This window comes from Saccoglossus kowalevskii, chromosome 11 (genome assembly GCF_978046115.1).
Source record: "Saccoglossus kowalevskii chromosome 11, keSacKowa6.1, whole genome shotgun sequence".
Classification (NCBI taxonomy): domain Eukaryota; kingdom Metazoa; phylum Hemichordata; class Enteropneusta; family Harrimaniidae; genus Saccoglossus; species Saccoglossus kowalevskii.
The window spans coordinates 26,667,579-26,687,296 of record NC_140651.1 but is presented as its reverse complement, the minus strand read 5'-3'; the positions used below and the strand labels follow the sequence as shown (position 1 = coordinate 26,687,296).

The 19,718-nt window shown below is 38.2% G+C and overlaps 3 protein-coding genes and 1 non-coding gene across 4 annotated transcripts; 1 reads left to right on the top strand and 3 right to left on the bottom strand.

The window, feature by feature from the left end:
• Positions 1 to 18: 18 nt before the first annotated feature.
• On the bottom strand, positions 19 to 2,759 carry LOC146736590 (putative mitogen-activated protein kinase 14C). Its single transcript, XM_085505325.1, has 3 exons — positions 2,712 to 2,759; positions 934 to 1,041; positions 19 to 429 (listed from the first exon to the last, which is right to left on the bottom strand). The coding sequence occupies exons 1-3, from the start codon at positions 2,757 to 2,759 to the stop codon at positions 19 to 21; spliced, it is 567 nt and encodes a 188-aa protein (XP_085361451.1).
• A 3,676-nt stretch (positions 2,760 to 6,435) lies between these two features.
• LOC146736589 (uncharacterized) lies at positions 6,436 to 9,819 on the top strand. The gene is made up of 9 exons (XM_085505324.1): positions 6,436 to 6,550; positions 6,653 to 6,718; positions 6,883 to 6,981; positions 7,292 to 7,357; positions 7,551 to 7,670; positions 7,894 to 8,092; positions 8,443 to 8,563; positions 8,784 to 8,891; positions 9,370 to 9,819. The coding sequence occupies exons 1-9, from the start codon at positions 6,436 to 6,438 to the stop codon at positions 9,796 to 9,798; spliced, it is 1,323 nt and encodes a 440-aa protein (XP_085361450.1). The 3' UTR covers positions 9,799 to 9,819.
• Positions 9,820 to 13,081: 3,262 nt separating this feature from the next.
• On the bottom strand, positions 13,082 to 19,699 carry LOC100371488 (small ribosomal subunit protein eS4). The gene is made up of 6 exons (XM_006822895.3): positions 19,627 to 19,699; positions 18,234 to 18,492; positions 17,187 to 17,284; positions 16,725 to 16,896; positions 13,496 to 13,606; positions 13,082 to 13,272 (listed from the first exon to the last, which is right to left on the bottom strand). The coding sequence occupies exons 1-6, from the start codon at positions 19,627 to 19,629 to the stop codon at positions 13,130 to 13,132; spliced, it is 786 nt and encodes a 261-aa protein (XP_006822958.1). The 5' UTR covers positions 19,630 to 19,699; the 3' UTR covers positions 13,082 to 13,129.
• Positions 17,388 to 17,522, bottom strand: LOC144361760 (small nucleolar RNA SNORA16B/SNORA16A family). Its single transcript, XR_013422439.1, has one exon. It is a non-coding gene; the product is annotated as a small nucleolar RNA SNORA16B/SNORA16A family (small nucleolar RNA).
• Positions 19,700 to 19,718: the final 19 nt, after the last annotated feature.

Below are 19,718 nucleotides of genomic sequence, written 5' to 3'. Positions count from 1 at the left end.
CTGGCCCGAAGTAAAGTGTTATGAAGGAGAGATATTTCTGATGACATCAATGAGGTCCCTAGCTGCTGGTCGTGATGATGGGTCCATAGCACAACAAGCCAGACACAAGTCTTTATAGATCCCCCTCCCGAGATGTCTTATGTTAATGGGCGTGATGACCTTGCCAGCCGCTACATCTGTCCGTATTCTTTTGATAAAACTTATCAATGAACCGCATAGCTGTGGAAGCTGCAGTGTCACCACCTCAGCCATGGAACACCCCAGTGCCCAAATGTCTTTGGCAGGACACAGTGGAGGTTTCTTACAAATAACCTCTGGTGCCATGTACACCACCGTGCCCGCACCGGAGAAGTCACTGATTCTGATGGTGACACTGACTCCAAAGTCAGCTATGCGGCAGCTTGGTTTCCCATCATTTTCGATTTTCACCTACAACAAAATTAAAAAAAACAATAAATAAATAAATCAGTGTTAATTTACTGAGTATTATGAACATTATATAGTGAATCAAACAAATTAACCAAATTTGAACGACAGAATATAATAAGATATTACTCCGAGAAAGGGACATTACCTGAAACATCTAATTGTACGGAACAATTTCCAAGGGCTACGATTACCCACTACCAGTCTGCATATATTATTTATAATGTTTCAAATGTAAACCAGATTGTATGTGCGAGATACTATTTACAAAGATCAAGCAGAACAAATCTACTAATCTAACGAGGCCATTGCTTGAATAAACACTCCACCTGAACTCATCAAAGTTATATTCAATTCACTGGTTGTTATTTGGTACAAAAACGTAATAAATATTGGAAATTTATTAGTGTATTTCTGACAGCCTCTACTCAACATTGTACATACTGTATAATTCTATAATTGTCTTTTTACTATTTGTCCATCTATTACTACATACGTAATACTTACAAGAACATTGGATGGTTTAAAGTCGTTATGGACTACTCCCAGATCATGTAATCTTTGTAAACCAGAGAGGATCACTAATAATGCTAACTTCAACTGGTGGCTAGTTAGCTAGTGAAATGAAAACAAAAAAAATGTGAAACATTAACTTTACCGTTGTTTGATATAATCTGAATTAATTATCGTCTATGCAATTATAAATATCAAAACCAATAAATCCGCCGTTCACTGGTAGCATAGTGGTTGTCGCATCAGACTCATGATCGGTAGACCCAAGTTGAATTACTACCTCAGTCTGAACACCAAAAGGGTCAACCCCTACCCTGGGTGAGTGTGCCACAGACTCAATGGCCGAGATTCATTCACTAACAAATGCGACTTTGGGGGAACCTTGGTTAAGGTCCTCAGGTGCTTGTGTTCGACCGAGCCTGGTTGACGCCAGGATAGCACCAGAAACAGTGACATTCAATGTCCGGAACTGTCGTCTGGCTCAAAAAATATTATAATAATAAAAATATAGTACTTACCATATTAGCATACACCATTTTTTCACGATCATGACCTGGAAAGTAGTTCATTGCTCATTTTTTCGAGCGCGCGTTCCCAGAAATATCGCCCGTCTGCATGCTCGCATTTTAAATACATGGCCGTGGCATCAATATGTTCCTGGTGTCTCTGCTCTCTGCCCTAAGGGGTTAGCATTGCCTGTATCACGTAATTGTCTCGATAATCATATTGTTGAAAGGAGGTAGCAGCCCTGGGAAGAAATTTAAAATTTGCAGTTGTATTTTTGTGTCAATCGTAGCCACCTGCACCATCTCTCAAAAATAATTCCTGCTGAACAGGGCTTTGTGATCGGCAGTCAACTGCACATTTAGATTGCCGGAGCAATAACGCTCAAGATGGTGCATGTCTGGCAGTGTTTTGTGCAACTTACAAGAAAGTATGGTCAAGAACAAATCAGTAAAAGGAAAAATTAAATAAATTGTCAGTCACAGTACACGACAGAACATGATTTTTTAGCTTTCAAAGTCAAATAAAAAATTGACCCAAGTATCTAACCACCTTTTCTGACAATTTTCCCCCTGGCTAACCTTTGATTGAGATGATTGGCTTCAAAATGAAACCCATGCGACACAACACAGTCTTTTATTGTGTGCAATGGAATTGTTAATGATTTTGACCACCAGTGCACTGTCAACCAATATAAAAGATTTGAACTGGATTTATATTGGGCATTGGGTCGGATCTATGTTTGCCATTCACAATTACCAAAACTTTTAAAAACTATCAACAAACAAATAATAGATCCAAATAAAATAAAATAAAATAAAATAAAATAAAATAAAATAAAATAAAATAAAATTAAATTAAATTAAATTAAATTAAATTAAATTAAATTAAATTAAATTAAAATGAAGAGACGCCTTTATAAGTCAAATTAGCATTTGAACTAATACTCATGAGATGAGAACACGATTTTGCTCTATTCCGAACCACCATTCAATTCAGGGCAAAGATTTCGTTCGGGGCGAAATGTCCGCCATTGAAATTTGACATGTCTCCGAAAAAAGGTCCCCGTCGTACGACACTTGCAACACTGAAATGTGAACGCCATAAATCATACTACGCGGGTAGATTATATATAACCACATCCATGGACTACCTGTAATAACTGCTGCATAGTATAGTATTGGCACGTCAATAACATCGTACAGTTTGGAGGGACCTCAAGACATTCCAGGCATACTTCGGACTGTGAGGTTTTCATTTTTACTTACCCTCACAAACAGCTCGATCGATTCATTGTAATTATTCATATCACCCATTTTCGCTGGTTATAGTCCTCAATATTGTCAGTGAACGCCGAAATATCCAGAAGCAAATCAGCAAAATGTTACAAATATCCTAACCATGTGTAGATATGTCGCGCATGCGTCTGCTACGCCTCGGGTGTAAAGCTCGCCACCTGAAGACCAAATTAGGAAGTATTTTCTTTTTTCAACAGCAACCGCTTTGAGATACGAGGGCGGCACTGGCTTTCACATTTTTTTAAGTTATCGGAATCGGTATCGGGATCAAGCAGCCCAATACCGAATTTTATGGACGTCGACACTTATTTACTTTACGAGACAGAATTTTTTTTAGTATCAAGATATTGCCATGGTGTAAAATAATTTAGCCTATGCATTTATGTTATTCGCATTTACGGTAATGTTTGTAGTATAATTCTACGCACAATCACAATGTTATCCTAGTGAACATCGAGGGCAGATCGTAACTTGTACTCAAGTATCGGAGAGCGCTTTCGATTCTGGGGAAAATCATTGTATCAACACAAATGTCCAAAATGTGTGACGCTACGAAGACCTGGTCTAACATTGTCATTGAATTGGGCAACTTTAATTTCTTCTATTATCACGATTGTAAATGTTACCACAGGGGGTACCAACAGGTGTACTTGTTACGTAACTATGCCAAGTGACTCAAAACTTGCTATATTTTATTGTACACAACCATACGCAGCAAGCCAGGCTGACTATTAGATCACGCGCGCGTCTTTGGAACTCACGCGAGGACGCGCGATATTTTGCGAGACTACGTTATGTTTATTACGTCACGGTTGCTATGATTGACGTTTCATTTGTATCACAAACCTTACTGTTACTCTGTCGCCGAACACTTCATTTGAACTTTCTCCGTCACGATTTAACGTTTAAAATGGGCAGATTGAAAAAAGCGTTTAGAAAACTTCTGTGTTGTAGTACTTTTCAGGATGAAGGTAAGTCAGCAAACATATTGTTGTACAGTTGTTTTCAAATGTGACTTTTTGGGTCCGGTTCTTAGCAGATGCAGTTTAAACAGACCGTGTTTTGTAATCAATGTAATGTATTTATTATGTTTTCTAACGTAAGAGTGTAAGAGTTTATTCGTATATACTGTAACAATGGTAGGCTTTAGTGAAATACATCAACGGTACAACTTTCCGTTCTTTTTGACAAATGAATTCGGAATTATATAACAATATTCATATGTAGCGAAATGTATTCCATACGGACACAATAATAATTACCAATTACACTTAAATATTGAAAGCAAAAGATAATTTGTCATATTTTTAATCTTATAGTGTCAGAAACGAAAAGTCTTTATCGCAGTAATTTTTCTTGTCATTGTGAGTAAATAACACGGACATCGTCATTTACCACGGAATGCTAAAAGTTTCAAAACCAAATACGTCAAGGTTGGGGTTAGGATAATATATTTTGCGTTTCATTGTCTTTACAGATCCCGGCATTACGACTGGTACAGTCGAAGCATGTACATCGAAGAGATTAGTACCCGCTATTGTGGTTACGCCTCCACCAAAACCCACAACATCACTCTCAGACATTGGCAATGTCTCAATCAACATCATACCATCAATAGTGGTAACGCCCCCACCCAAACCCACAACATCACTCTCAGACATTGGCAATGTCTCAATCAACATCATACCATCAATTGTGGTAACGCCCCCACCCCAACCCACAACATCACTCTCAGACATTGGCAATGTCTCAATCAACATCATACCATCAATTGTGGTAACGCCCCCACCCCAACCCACAACATCACTCTCAGACATTGGCAATGTCTCAATCAACATCATACCATCAATTGTGGTAACGCCCCCACCCAAACCCACAACATCACTCTCAGACATTGGCAATGTCTCAATCAACATCATACCATCAATTGTGGTAACGCCCCCACCCAAACCCACAACATCACTCTCAGACATTGGCAATGTCTCAATCAACATCATACCATCAATTGTGGTAACGCCCCCACCCCAACCCACAACATCACTCTCAGACATTGGCAATGTCTCAATCAACATCATACCATCAATTGTGGTAACGCCCCCACCCCAACCCACAACATCACTCTCAGACATTGGCAATGTCTCAATCAACATCATACCATCAATTGTGGTAACGCCCCCACCCAAACCCACAACATCACTCTCAGACATTGGCAATGTCTCAATCAACATTATACCATCAATTGTGGTAACGCCCCCACCCCAACCCACAACATCACTCTCAGACATTGGCAATGTCTCAATCAACATCATACCATCAATTGTGGTAACGCCCCCACCCAAACCCACAACATCACTCTCAGACATTGGCAATGTCTCAATCAACATCATACCATCAATTGTGGTAACGCCCCCACCCCAACCCACAACATCACTCTCAGACATTGGCAATGTCTCAATCAACATCATACCATCAATTGTGGTAACGCCCCCACCCCAACCCACAACATCACTCTCAGACATTGGCAATGTCTCAATCAACATCATACCATCAATTGTGGTAACGCCCCCACCCCAACCCACAACATCACTCTCAGACATTGGCAATGTCTCAATCAACATCATACCATCAATAGTGGTAACGCCCCCACCCCAACCCACAACATCACTCTCAGACATTGGCAATGTCTCAATCAACATCATACCATCAATTGTGGTAACGCCCCCACCCCAACCCACAACATCACTCTCAGACATTGGCAATGTCTCAATCAACATCATACCATCAATAGTGGTAACGCCCCCACCCCAACCCACAACATCACTCTCAGACATTGGCAATGTCTCAATCAACATTATACCATCAATTGTGGTAACGCCCCCACCCCAACCCACAACATCACTCTCAGACATTGGCAATGTCTCAATCAACATCATACCATCAATAGTGGTAACGCCCCCACCCCAACCCACAACATCACTCTCAGACATTGGCAATGTCTCAATCAACATCATACCATCAATAGTGGTAACGCCCCCACCCAAACCCACAACATCACTCTCAGACATTGGCAATGTCTCAATCAACATCATACCATCAATTGTGGTAACGCCCCCACCCAAACCCACAACATCACTCTCAGACATTGGCAATGTCTCAATCAACATCATACCATCAATTGTGGTAACGCCCCCACCCAAACCCACAACATCACTCTCAGACATTGGCAATGTCTCAATCAACATCATACCATCAATAGTGGTAACGCCCCCACCCCAACCCACAACATCACTCTCAGACATTGGCAATGTCTCAATCAACATCATACCATCAATTGTGGTAACGCCCCCACCCAAACCCACAACATCACTCTCAGACATTGGCAATGTCTCAATCAACATTATACCATCAATAGTGGTAACGCCCCCACCCCAACCCACAACATCACTCTCAGACATTGGCAATGTCTCAATCAACATCATACCATCAATTGTGGTAACGCCCCCACCCAAACCCACAACATCACTCTCAGACATTGGCAATGTCTCAATCAACATTATACCATCAATTGTGGTAACGCCCCCACCCCAACCCACAACATCACTCTCAGACATTGGCAATGTCTCAATCAACATTATACCATCAATAGTGGTAACGCCTCCACCCCAACCCACAACATCACTCTCAGACATTGGCAATGTCTCAATCAAGGATCATACCATCAATTGTGGTAACGCCTCCATCTCACCACACAATATCAATGTCACCAATGCTTGTAACTCTTCCTCTTGCTGTTCAGCGACGTGTTACAAGTAAGTTATACATTTATGTGAAACCTTTTTATTCGTTGCACTCGTGAATATATGTCCCTTGTTACCAAAAATACACCTAAACATTCTCATATTGCTTTGCAGAACCGTCTCACAGAGATATTTTAGATCAAAAGAAGAAGAGGTTGCAGGAATTGCGCATAAAGAGAGGTGCGTAATTATAATAGTCATTATTGGCGATTATAATTTGGAAGTTTGGGAAATATGTGTTCATGTGACACTAATATATAGGCATGTCATTGTTATATATGTGCATTAAATTTTACTACATACCACTTTGTCTTATCATGTTATTTGTTCTCCATCTTATATAGAGCCAGTCAAGACCAGCACTTCAAGTGTTGTTACAAACACTTGTAATTCTAATTTGACAATGGGACCTCTTCCTCCGGCAAGCAAGGCCCCTGCTGGAAGTATGTAAAAATTGAGTCTATTGTTTTATGGTGTTTTATATTCTCAGTCAAGATGTCCATTCTTACTGAGTTACGCTTGATATTTGGATTAACTTATTTTGTCACGTGACTTTAGATAAGACATCACACTTATATATATATCATACATATACATCATAAATGAGAATATGAAACACAATAAAACAATAGACTCAATATATATCACCGTTCGATTTTCGATAGTCATACACTAGTCATAAACAGTCAGTACATGCTTGCCCGACGTACTTCTAGACATATTGGACTGATTCTGGTCGTTTGTATCTTGCAGTATTATCCGCCAGGGATGCCTTGAAGGAAAAGAGGAAGAGGTTGGAAGAGCTGAAGAAAAAAAGAAGTGAGTATTGTCCATCTCCTGGTTAACACAACATATGTATCTAATGAATAAGTGAAAGCTCTGACTAATAGATATAATAACTGATGGAGGTTTGTTGTAGTGTGACACAGTTCAAAGTATTTACGTATAGGATGGTTTTCTGTTATCAATTGATATTTAAAGCAGTATTTTAATTCTCTTGGACATTTTGCAGATTTATCGCTGACTGTACCTTCATCTGAAGGTGACTCTGTAGAAACAAAGAAGACGCCCACAAAAACTGCTATGATAATAGTAGAATCACCAAACATAATTGAGCATCTTCCTGTGCCAGGTAGATTCATTATATTTTATTTTATAGCAACAAAATAAAGACTCCATTAATATCCAGACAATAATCATATCTTGTGGTGGCCTTTTCACAGCTTATGCACACGTAAAGTGCGCCACCACACAACATGGCAATCCACATATCAAACCTAGCGATTACGTCATTATTAACAACAAGATAAACTACAATTACTGACAAAGTACTGTCATTTTCTTTTTCTTTTCAGCTGCCACTCGGCCAGTGGTTAATTTTGACCTTGACCGAATCCAGATGGATAAGAAGATTGGCGAAGGTAATTTCGCGAATATCCATCTGGCCAAGGTCAAAGGTCATTTGGTGGCAATAAAACACCATAAGCCACCAACCACTGCGTCGGAGAAAGTAAGCGCAAGGAAGATGTTCAAAAATGAAATCAATATAATGACGTAAGTCTACTTATATGTTAATTCCCAATAATATGTAAATAATATAGTTTATGCAAGTGTCGAACGACGTCACGAAGTGTCGGCAAAGCGATTGCAGCTGGGAATAGTAACCCACATGTATTATATGGCTTAACAAACATATATTAGAAAAATATACACACGTTTGTGACAAGTATTCTATTTTGCTCGGCCAACAAACATTATGCTAATGTTTCTGTATAAAACAATTAATTCTCAGAGATTTTATTTATCAGAATCGTGAATGTAAATATAATATCATGTTTAGCTCGACGCACGAATTATCGACACATTTCTCAAACATGTACCATTAATCGTTTTTTTTCTTACAGTCTACTTCGTACTTCAAGAAGTTCCTGTATACAACTAATAGGTGTTGATGACGTACGCAATGCATACGCAATGGACTACTTTCCAGGTCATGATCTCGAAAAACTGGTGTATGCTAATATGGTAAGTACTATTTGACCTGAAACTTATCATCCATATGTAACCATGGTAACAACTTGATTATCGTCAAGCTACTTTATCATCTTAGTCGTATTTTATATCCATATTAACGGTGGATTTATTGGTTTTGATATTTATAATTTCATAGACGATAATTAATTGCGATCTTACATCAAACAACGGTAAAGTTAATATTTCTCATTTTTTGTTTTCATTTCACTAGCTAACTAGTCACCAGTTAAAGTTGGCATTATTGGCAACCCTCTCTGGTTTACAAAGATTGCATGATCTGGGAGTAGTCCATAACGACTTCAAGCCATCCAATGTTCTTGTAAGTATATATGTAGTAGTAGATGGACAAATAGTAAATAGACAATTAGAGTATGCACAATGTTGGGTAGAGCCTGTCAGAAATACACTAATAAATTTCCAATATTTATTACGTTTTTGTACCAAATAACGACCAGTGAATTGAATATAATTTTGATGAGTTTGGGTGAATTGTTTATTCAAACAATGGCCTCGTTGGATTAGTAGATTTGTTCTGCTTGATGTTTGTAAATAGTATCTCGCATATACAATATGGTTTACATTTTAAACATTATAAATAATATATGCAGAATGGTAGTGGGTAATCGTAGCCCTTGGATGTTATTCCATACAATTAGATGTTTCAGGTCCTTTCTCAGAGTAATATCTTATTATAATCTGTGGTTCAAATTTGGTTAATTTGTTTGATTCACTATATAATGTTCATAACACTCAGTGGATTAACACTCATTTATTTATTTATTGTTTTTTTGTTGTAGGTGAAAATCGAAAATGACGGGAAACCAAGCTGCCGCATAGCTGACTTTGGCGTCAGTGTCACCATCGGAAGCAGTGACTTCTCAGGCGCGGGCACGGTGGTGTACATGGCACCAGAGGTTATTTGCAAAAAACCTCCACCGTGTCCCGCCAAAGACATTTGGGCACTTGGGTGTTCCATGGCTGAGGTGGTGACACTGCAGCTTCCACATCTATGCGGTACGTTAGTTGGTTTCATTAAACGTATAAGAACAGATGTCGCGGTTGGCAAGGTCATCACGCCCATTAACATTAGGCATCTAGGAAGAGGAGTATATAAGGACTTGTGTATGGCTTGTTGTGCTATGGAGCCATCGTTGCGACCAGCAGCTGGGGACCTTATTAATGTCATCAGGAACATCTCTCCTGATGACATCATTCAAAAACTGTAATAAATTATGTTAAAACTATAACATTGGTGTAGTGTCTTATATTTTAGTTAATGGTATCCCAGAGTTCATTGTGGTATTTCTCTATTAAAGTAATAAGAATATACGTTGAAATACTAGTATTCAGGTTATATGTTCGACTATTTAAACAATTATGACACCTTCTTTTTCTGTTGCATTTTATATCTTTGACTATTTGTACGATGTATTTTAGAAGATAAACAAATAAAAAAGTAACCATTCATCTCAATTTCTTTCCAAATTATGTTATATAAGCAAAGATTACCGTTTTTTTCTACATATTAAATGAAACATCTCAATTATGTGAATCTTATTGTTATTTATAAGTTTAGTTACTTGCATAATACCATGGAATATCTCGCGAGGACGAGATGCTGAATTGTTAGAGTTACGGATATCGAGAACATACAGGTACAAAAACTACCACGCCCACTTTTGCAAAACCGCACCCAAATTGTAACTTGATGTCCAATTAACAATTTACAGAACTTCGAGGTACGGGCAACATATATTTTTGTTAAACATCCACATTTAGTTACTCGAGTTTCCATTATCACTTAACAGAACTTTGAATAAAAGGAAATATACAAAGTTAAACAAAACAAAAATTATATTTTGCCTGTAAATTAAAGTTTGAGTTACTAAATGTGGACGTTCAACAAAAACAAAAATATAGGTTGCCCTTAACTCGAAGCTCTGTTAACTGAATTGAACATATTGAATTACAATTTGTACATGGTTTCGCGAAAGTAGGCATGGTTTCCGAGATATGGATGTGGTCATTTTTGGAACTTGATGTTTTTGTAACTCAATGTTCATAACTAGGACAATTCATCATGTAGTGAGGACTTGGGCTCAGTTGCAGGCCTAGCAGTTGAGTAATAAACATCTTACTTACTCCAGTAGATGCTCCATTCCATAGCGTTATTCTCCTCTCGTATTTGGCGACAAATAATCACTTGGTTCACAGTGACCTTGAACTAGTCTCCAAAAAGTGGCTGTGTCAGACGAGTGACATTTCAAACTTTCGTGCTAAGTCTGCATTTGTTTTTCCCTCTGAATTTGAACGCATACATACACAATAAGACACTGAATTCCCTACCTTTACACTGATAAATAAATAACTCAACTGTCCCAAGATAATACCCAATGAGTTATTTATTATTTTGATTTCTCACGGGCGCAGGTGAACAAATCTGTCACCATGGCAACAAGAGCGATGAATTATCCTTGAGATGAAAGTGTCCAGGAATCAGCTGTTAACTGTGTAACATACACGAGTTGGTGGAATGGGTGGGTTGACTGTATTGGTTAATGAAGAAGGTATCTTTATTTGGGCATTCGTTACTGATGAAAAGTTAAAATATATGGGCTCAATTCGAATAATTGTATTCCATCATATGATCTTGTATCAATACCAGAACTATCATGTAATGTTTTCTGTACACCTGGCTAAACAGGTTACATTTCCAATTTTTAAATATTTTTTGTGCCACGTGACAATCTCAAAACTGAATCAGTTTTCATTTGTTTTGCCACATCTAGAAAACGTGTACATGTAATTCACATTTGGGACCATGTGACATAGCTGTGAATATTCACCTATATAAAAGCAATTTAGTGGAATATTCTGAAGTCAACCATGCCTTGTCAATTACCCAAGTTGAAATATACAATGTAATGAAATAAAGTTTTGCATGTTACATCCCTATCGAGTTGGCATCAATAACTTTGGAAGGAGGGTCCTGTAATGGTAGCTAAAGCTACCTCGTACCCAGATGTTGCCACCATCAAACAGGTTGTGCTGTCTGAAGCGTTCACCAAGGCATCATTTTTTTCTACAAAGTGAATGACATGTCAAACCCAGGATAAACAAGCAGCTGTGGCATCATGTCAGAACTGGTCGAACATTTCCCTCCCTCAAACAGTTCGGTACGAGTTGCTGCTCTGATTGTCCTGCATAGTTCAGTGTTGAGATGAGGAGGTTGTGACCCTTAGCAGGGGCATGTTGCAGCAAGTGGATGACCGGACCTGGGTTTTGAGCGGTCATGCAATGGGCAATGTGTTCACCTAATCAATATGCATCTTAATGTACCAACCTTGAAAATAAATTGCCTATGAAATCTGTTATACCCCAAAAGAAAAATTTGAGCAGGCATGCAACAGACGATTTCCAGGGATACACGACAGTAAACAATCTTTAATATTGTCTGGACACCAGCTATCCTTTAATGGGTTGAACAATTTAGACAGGTCTGGCATCCTGAGCAGGGTTGTGTTATGAATATTGCTGGTGAATAACATTGCCCAAACCTATTTGATGCCAATAATTTTGTGTAGTATATACCAAAGAACAGTTTAATCTGTCAGTTTTAAGTTTCTCTATTTTCTTTGGCTTGACAAGCACCACTGCAATGCTTAGACTATTTTTGCATTTATACCAGTACACTGCCAATTGTAATGAATAACCGCTTGTTAGCCACTCTGAACTGGGAGCAGATTACATGAAAGACCATAGTTTCAATCGAAGTTGCCAATTGAAACGTGTTACTGCAACATTAGAATTCAATTCGTGGAGTGCTTCTTTATCCATCACACAACACTGCTAATTGAGCTATCTAGATTTCTATGTTATCGTTGGCTCATTTCCCTCCATGTATTTTGGGGTTACTGAATATTCGTAATGAGATACTATTGCACATCTTTCAGATATGATTGACGAATGCATGCATGTACTGCTTTTAGGCATTGGGCAACAAACGTTCAAGGACATTTATGGCACATTTTGAGATTTTAGGCATGTTCCCTTTCCAATTACAAGGCCTACAAAAATTTGTACAAAATACCTATAGGCAGTTTGGGGCAATGGTTTTATGATGGTCTTTCTGATATATAAAGTCCTCTCACTATATATCCTCTAGTGGAGTTTCATCCTATACAAACTCAGAGAATACTTTGAAATTCTTCTTGACCAATGGTGGTGGGAATGACAAATGGGTGAAGCCAAATCTCAACAGAGTTTTAGAGGGTCACCTTGCCTTGGTGTTTCTGAATATAGAGAATTGTCAGTATTTTTTACAGGGAACTGTGGGTCATGCCTCAGAGTTCAAGCAGTGAATTCTAAAAGTAATTTGCTATTGACTCTTTGTCAGTGTAACATATCAGGGGATTATTGATGGATTAGATGTGTACACAAATATATGTGATACAATGAACAGACTTTCAGCACACAGGAGTTCATGCACTAAGTAATGCCACCAAAGACTTTACATCACAAGCACAATTTAATTACTCAGTATCTTTATACAGTTCATTATGCCTGTTTTGTGGCAATCCTCTTATCACGTTCTTCTGCAATTGTGAGACGAATACCCTTTCCTTTGGCTAGTGATATCCATGGTTTGTTTCCCTTGCCGATCACAAACACATTGGTGAGACGTGTGGCAAAAGTATGTCCTAAAATATAAACACAAACAGGTCAGTCAAACATTGAATACAAGACAGTGTTGGTTGGGAGGAAAAATACAGTAAAATGTTTTTAATTTGTTACTTAGGTAAAAATCGCATGACATAGCATTACTTGCACTTACAGCCATCCTATTCTTAGAATATATGGGGACAGCAGAGTTGGAATACACAGAATTAAGTACACAGCATGTGCAATAATTAATAAAATTACCTAGATTATCTTTAACATGGACAATATCAAAGGATCCTGGATGACGCTCTCGATGTGTGATCAGACCCACTCTCCCCAAGTTACGACCTCCGGTGATCATACACACATTACCTGGCAAATGAAATTAATTTATTCATTACATGATGAAATTATAATTATTTGACAAGATTCTGTATTTGAAACGATGTATTGTTTTTCTCATTGGTGATGCTCTGATGATATGACATTGTCACCAAGCGACCGTATTGAGAATTTTTTAATATAAGCCCAGTTTGACCACAGCTCAGCACAGAAATTGAGAGTATGGCTTCGATCAGGCTAGGAGAAATTAGACAACACTATGGACTGATATACCGCATTTCCCCCGAGCATAAGCCCTTTCCCAAGTATAAGCCCACCCCTCTATTTTTAGACATTTAACGAGTTGAGGGCATCCCTGAGTATAGGCTCAGGGTGTTTTTACCGGGCGTAAAATATGCATGTAAAAAAGTGCAATTCATTGCATAAAAATCATGGCGGACGAACACACATTTTATATTCTGTTATTTACTCAGGATGAACCCCAATGTTGATATACTGTAGTAATCCACATTTCTTTCGAGTAATAGTTTTCAAAAAGCCAAAATGTGAACGAGCATACTTTTTTTCAACAACTTGTGACCATCTTCTATCCTCAGTTTACCTTTCAAAAATTGCGAATCAACAGCTTTTAGGGAAGGAAAAAAAAAAAAATCACCCACAGACCCTACCCATTTTTGCACCGGAAATTCATGTAACCCGTATTGTAATAAAATGTGTGCATTTTTATGGACACGTTTGTTTCTTCATTGTAACAAGTGTTATGGAAATCAATGGTGACTCATTTCACATTTTTTCTCTCAAAAATACGCAATAATTTCCCCTGAGGCCGGCGCTGTGAACGAAAAATGTAATTTGGATATTTTTTGTGGTTGGAAAGATGTGACCATTTTAAATCCACCAAAAAATTGTTTCTCAGGTGGTCCTCGAGTACAAGCTCACCCCGTAATTTTACCGATTTTACATGTCCAGGCCTTTGGGCTTATACGGTACATATACGTACATTAGAAGTACGGTACAATAGATAATTGGCTAGTTGACAGTTTCTTACATAATGAATGTACGAGCTGGGATTGAACTTCACATCGACATTAACCCTTTGCACACCATAGATACTTTGTTGCAACAATGTTGCAGGGCCCATTACTAATTTGCATATTTGTACTCCCATTACCCAAAACTTTTTACCAATTCAGTGTGAGCCAGGTAGGTTGACATGTACACAGGGAAAAGAAGACTAGGACACTGTAGTTTCATTTCATTTAAAAAAAAACAAACATTTTATTTACAATTCACTTGGTTTCTAATTTATGATAACACCGAAATAGGCACTCATTTCATCTCTGTCCGTTTCATACCAATGCCGGTCTACGCGCCCGGTAACTTCCTGTCTATGTCTAGCGTATTTATTTGTTTCCCCGACCAACAAATCCAAAAAATCGTCCGTAAAATATAATTTAAAAAAATCCAGTGGTTCCCCGTCGAAACAAACACCATGTCTTGGTCCTGAAAACTGGTCGTTATGTGCTGGAATGTTCACGTCGGTCCTTTCATTTGACCAGATGTTTGGTGTATCGGCGATGTCATCGGCATCAGAGTCCGAGTCACTGTCGGCATCGGCATTCAGCAAGTCTAACAGTTCATTAGAATCGATGTCACTGCCACTGCCACAGTTGGTATTTTGACATAGCAATTCACATCTCAATCTCCCTTCGTCTATTTCTTCCACTGTAAAGCCTTCAAACTCAGTGTCTGAATCAGACTCATCGAAAAATCTCAGAATTGCGTCACGATCAGTTTGCGATGACAGCTCCGAGTCGGCCGGTTGTTGTGGCATCCCGGTACTGGGGCCCGCAGTCTGCTGTTCGCTCACAGTTTGGAAATTCATCACTGAGTTAAAACTTTAAACGTATCACACAAATAGTTGTGAATAATTGCATAAAAAATCCAAAAATACTCTACAGGAATTTAATTCGTTCGATTACAAGTCAGCTGTGTTTACAAACAAATGCAAATACGCAGTGGAGGTCAACTGAATGATCGTGTCTGTCAACCACTGAAAAACCTTGCATATTCCCGCCACAGTCAAATTAGTGTGTAATTTATTCATATATTCGGAAGAAGTATTCCTTATTTGGCAGGATTCTTTATTAGGAATATACATATGGAACAGTAGGGCGGGAATTGCCGGGGCAACGACACAGTGATCGTGTTTAAATATTCAAACCAACGGTAATTGATGACAGTGTCGTTTGGCCTACAGAGGTCATTGGATATTCCCGTTTAAAACCCCCATTTTAAAGCGATATTTGAACACTGTGAATGAAAAAAATACATGGATATCCAGTGGAAATACAACAGAGGCGAAATAAGGACTTGCAGTGAAAAATAGCAACGAAACTGGGATGCCTTTTTTACGGAACCAGCGACTACGGCAATTTTCACGTGTTGACCTCTGCTGGCACGCAAGACTGATTGCGATGACAGTCTGATTTTTCGACATTAAAAACTCGCCGACAAGGAAAAACAACATTTTATATAGGTAATTTATTTAAATAATGTTTCCAGTTCAGATGAATATAAATTTTATATGTATTATGCGTTTATTTTGGATAAAAACTGCGGTAGAATAAATGAACTTTCACCAAACATGCCGCTGTGTTTGTTTATTTATGCAAATTGTCACAGCTCTTCACAGACACCGTCCGAAAAACCCGTTGTACAAGAAAAGTACGAGGACAATTCGTATATAATTTTCAGTCTGAACGTACCTGTATTTCTAATTATTTTCATCAACAATTTATTTTTTCATGCAAAGATCATGGGAGATCAGAATCAACTTCTGTTTCAATCTATGAAATACCGGCCGTTTACGGCCGCATTGGGATTTTGACAGTGCATTAACGGGTGGCCTTTTACGGCCGAATTGGGTTATCTTTGGTCAGAAATAAGCGGCCGTATATGGCCGCATTGGGGCGCAAAGGGTTAAAGACAGGTTTGCCTTGGTGTTCTTTGATATTCTGTTAATTCTATGTACCAAGACAATTTATCAAATTAAGCCCTTTTAAATGCAACATTCAAGTCAAACAATAATGCCACTAGCATGAATAAAAATAGGTTCCCCCAGCCCTTTCTCAGCTGCAAGACTTACCACTGTCAAACTTGATGAAATCTGTAATTTTTCCTGTGCTGATATCCACTTTGGTGGTGTCATTGACTTTAATCAATGGGTCTGGGTAGCGGATTGTTCTGGCATCATGGGTTACGAGGTATGGAACTCCTTTAGGTGCAATACCCACTTTCTTAACTTTGCACAATTTATACTGCAATGTAAAAAAAAAAAATTCAACTATGTACATGTAAAATCATTAATACCATTGCAGAGGATGAATTCTTGGCAGGTTTAAGCTAGTTTATTTTAGTTTAGGCTTGTCATTTTTTGAAACACAGTTCTCTCCCATGTCAACAATATCATCTCTTGTCACAAATTGACATCCGTAGCAGACTGCTTCTAATAATATATCAAGTAAAATTCAAGTGGCTGTCAATATGTTTAGATGCTGGGTGTAATTCTAAATTCGTTTATCGACAAGACAGTCATTGTAATACTAACCTTGGCTTCCTCGTTTGTTATTCTATGGGTAGTAAACCGTCCTTTCACATCAAAGATCAGTCTGAAGTTTTCACCTGTCTTTTCAATAGTGATTACATCTGGAGAAAACAATACAAGAGGCACGTGAGCAAAATTAAATTGAGTGCTCTTACACTGCCAAAACTTTCAATGTTTCATTATATAACTCAGAATCACAATTTAATCTGTTCTTCTCATGGGTGATGCTATAATGACATTAAATGGCCAAATAGCGACCGTATCGAGAATTTATTAATATTGGCCAGTTTAGACCATAGCTAACCACAGAATGTTAGCATGGCTTCGATAAGGCCAGATTCTGTTTCTGCTTTTAGAAATTCCTTATTGTACATTTTATAATGACCTAAAAATCGAAATCACAACTTCAATGAAAATATTTTACCATATTCAACTGCACCCACCAACCTTCCACTATGTTTGGGTTCAGGCACAGTATAGCACCCAATATCAAACATAATACTCAGACTGTACTGTATAGTCATGAAAATGGGTCATTGGACATGGTTTAAGTTTACCAATAATTAAAGGGTGGTAGTCATCGTGCCACACATGCGCGAGATATATGGGTCTCTTATAAACAAAGATGGCGACTTTGGCTATAACGCAGATTAACGAGTACAAACTGAGATGTTACCAAGCTTTAATTAGGTACTAGTACTAGTATTTTTTAGCTGATTGGAAGGTATCGAAGAAGTAACCGGCAGTAATTAGTGCAAGTCATGCCTAGGTCAAACCTCATACTTGAGATTTCAATTAGAAGAGCGCATTGGATTATGGGAAAATCAATGTTTATCAACACAAATGCTATGCATGGGCAGTGCGACGACCACCGCCCTTTATATTATAGCATTTGTTGCAACTATAGTGAAATTGCATTTTATGATTCTCTAAGGAGGGTGCTCAACCGTGTCCATACCAATCTAAAATGAAAGGATTGATGAAATTTAGCCAGTCAAAAATATGGAGTGCTTTTCTAAAATGACAAAAGTTTGTCACTTGTTTACTTGCCCATGAAACCCGCTGGATATGTTATATCAGTTCTGACTTTGCCGTCAATCTTGATCAGACGCTGCATAACAATCTTTTTGGTTTCATCACAGGTCAAAGCATACTTGAGCCTATTCCTCAGAAAGATGATAAGAGGCAGACATTCTCGGAGCTTGTGAGGTCCGGTTGATGGTCTGGGGGCAAACTTTCCAGTCAATTTATCAAGCATCCAATGCTTTGGAGCATTGAGACGCTTCAAGTGCTTTTTGGGCCCACGTGCCTGTAAACAAAAAACAAAGCATTTATTACTGACTGTACAGAAATACAAGTTAATGACTGCCATGTCTAAAAATCTCAAGTAGCAATAAAATACAGGATGTTAAAACACCCCTTAAATTATTAGTTATGGTTGTATGATTTATTTGAAATATTAAAATCGAAGGAAGGCATTTTATGTGTGCCTCAAGACACTTTCACCATTTCACCATCACATACAATTTTTTTTCAAAAGGCGGATCTCCCAGCAGTCAAGGTGGCTCAACTGCATTTGTGTATGTGTATGAAGGATTGGGTCTTTTGGAGAGCACACTGGTCTTGCGACATCAATTTCGACAGAAATTGATACATTTTTAAATAGAAAGAATTTGGTAATTTTGCAAACTGAGCACTGAATTAGTATTTAGCACTTCATGCAAGTCATCAACAACTATGAAAAAAAAACTAAAATTACTAACTTAGAGGTCAGATAAACAACATTTTGCTAAAGTGAGGCCTACATGTAAATTAGAATACATGACACATGCATGGATTTGTTGACCTATAATATGAAACTACATACTAATATCAGACCTCTAATCATTAGTGGTCTGAATACTAATACATGTACATAGACACCGATAAAAGTATGGATCAGTATTGTTTGTTAGAATAAAAACAGAGAAATTAGTTTAAACAGTTAAACTAGAAGTATGTAATTTCTCAAACAGTATTCGAGGAACCAGACAAAAAACAAACTGCATTCATTTTTAGATATTGAAGCAGTGCAAGTAAACATTAAACATGTACGAAGTGTCAACAAGTAGTCGCTGCTTACTTGAGTTGATTAGTAAAATTAGGCTTTTAATGCCTGCGCCTCTCCTACCTAGAATGAATTTCCCGTTTCAGTCGAAATGTTACGTATTCACGTAAAAATACCCAACAACACCGGCCATTTTGAACCACGGGGAAAGGTTGCATCTTGGACGACAAAATCACTCAAAATAAAGAAATTGGCCAAGTGAAATGACAAATTAGGGTGGCAAATATATACACTGTGAAACTGAAACAATGATGACCATGTTCCATTTGGTTAGACGTTCCCCAGATAGCAGATGGTTGTGGATTTTATTTCATTCGACGAAACATGTAAACTCACCATGGTGGAAGCTTTGAAAGAAGAGACCGAACCCCACAATTCTTTGCGACACTTCGCTTCCGGAATGATGTTATTAAGCTACTTAGGTGAGT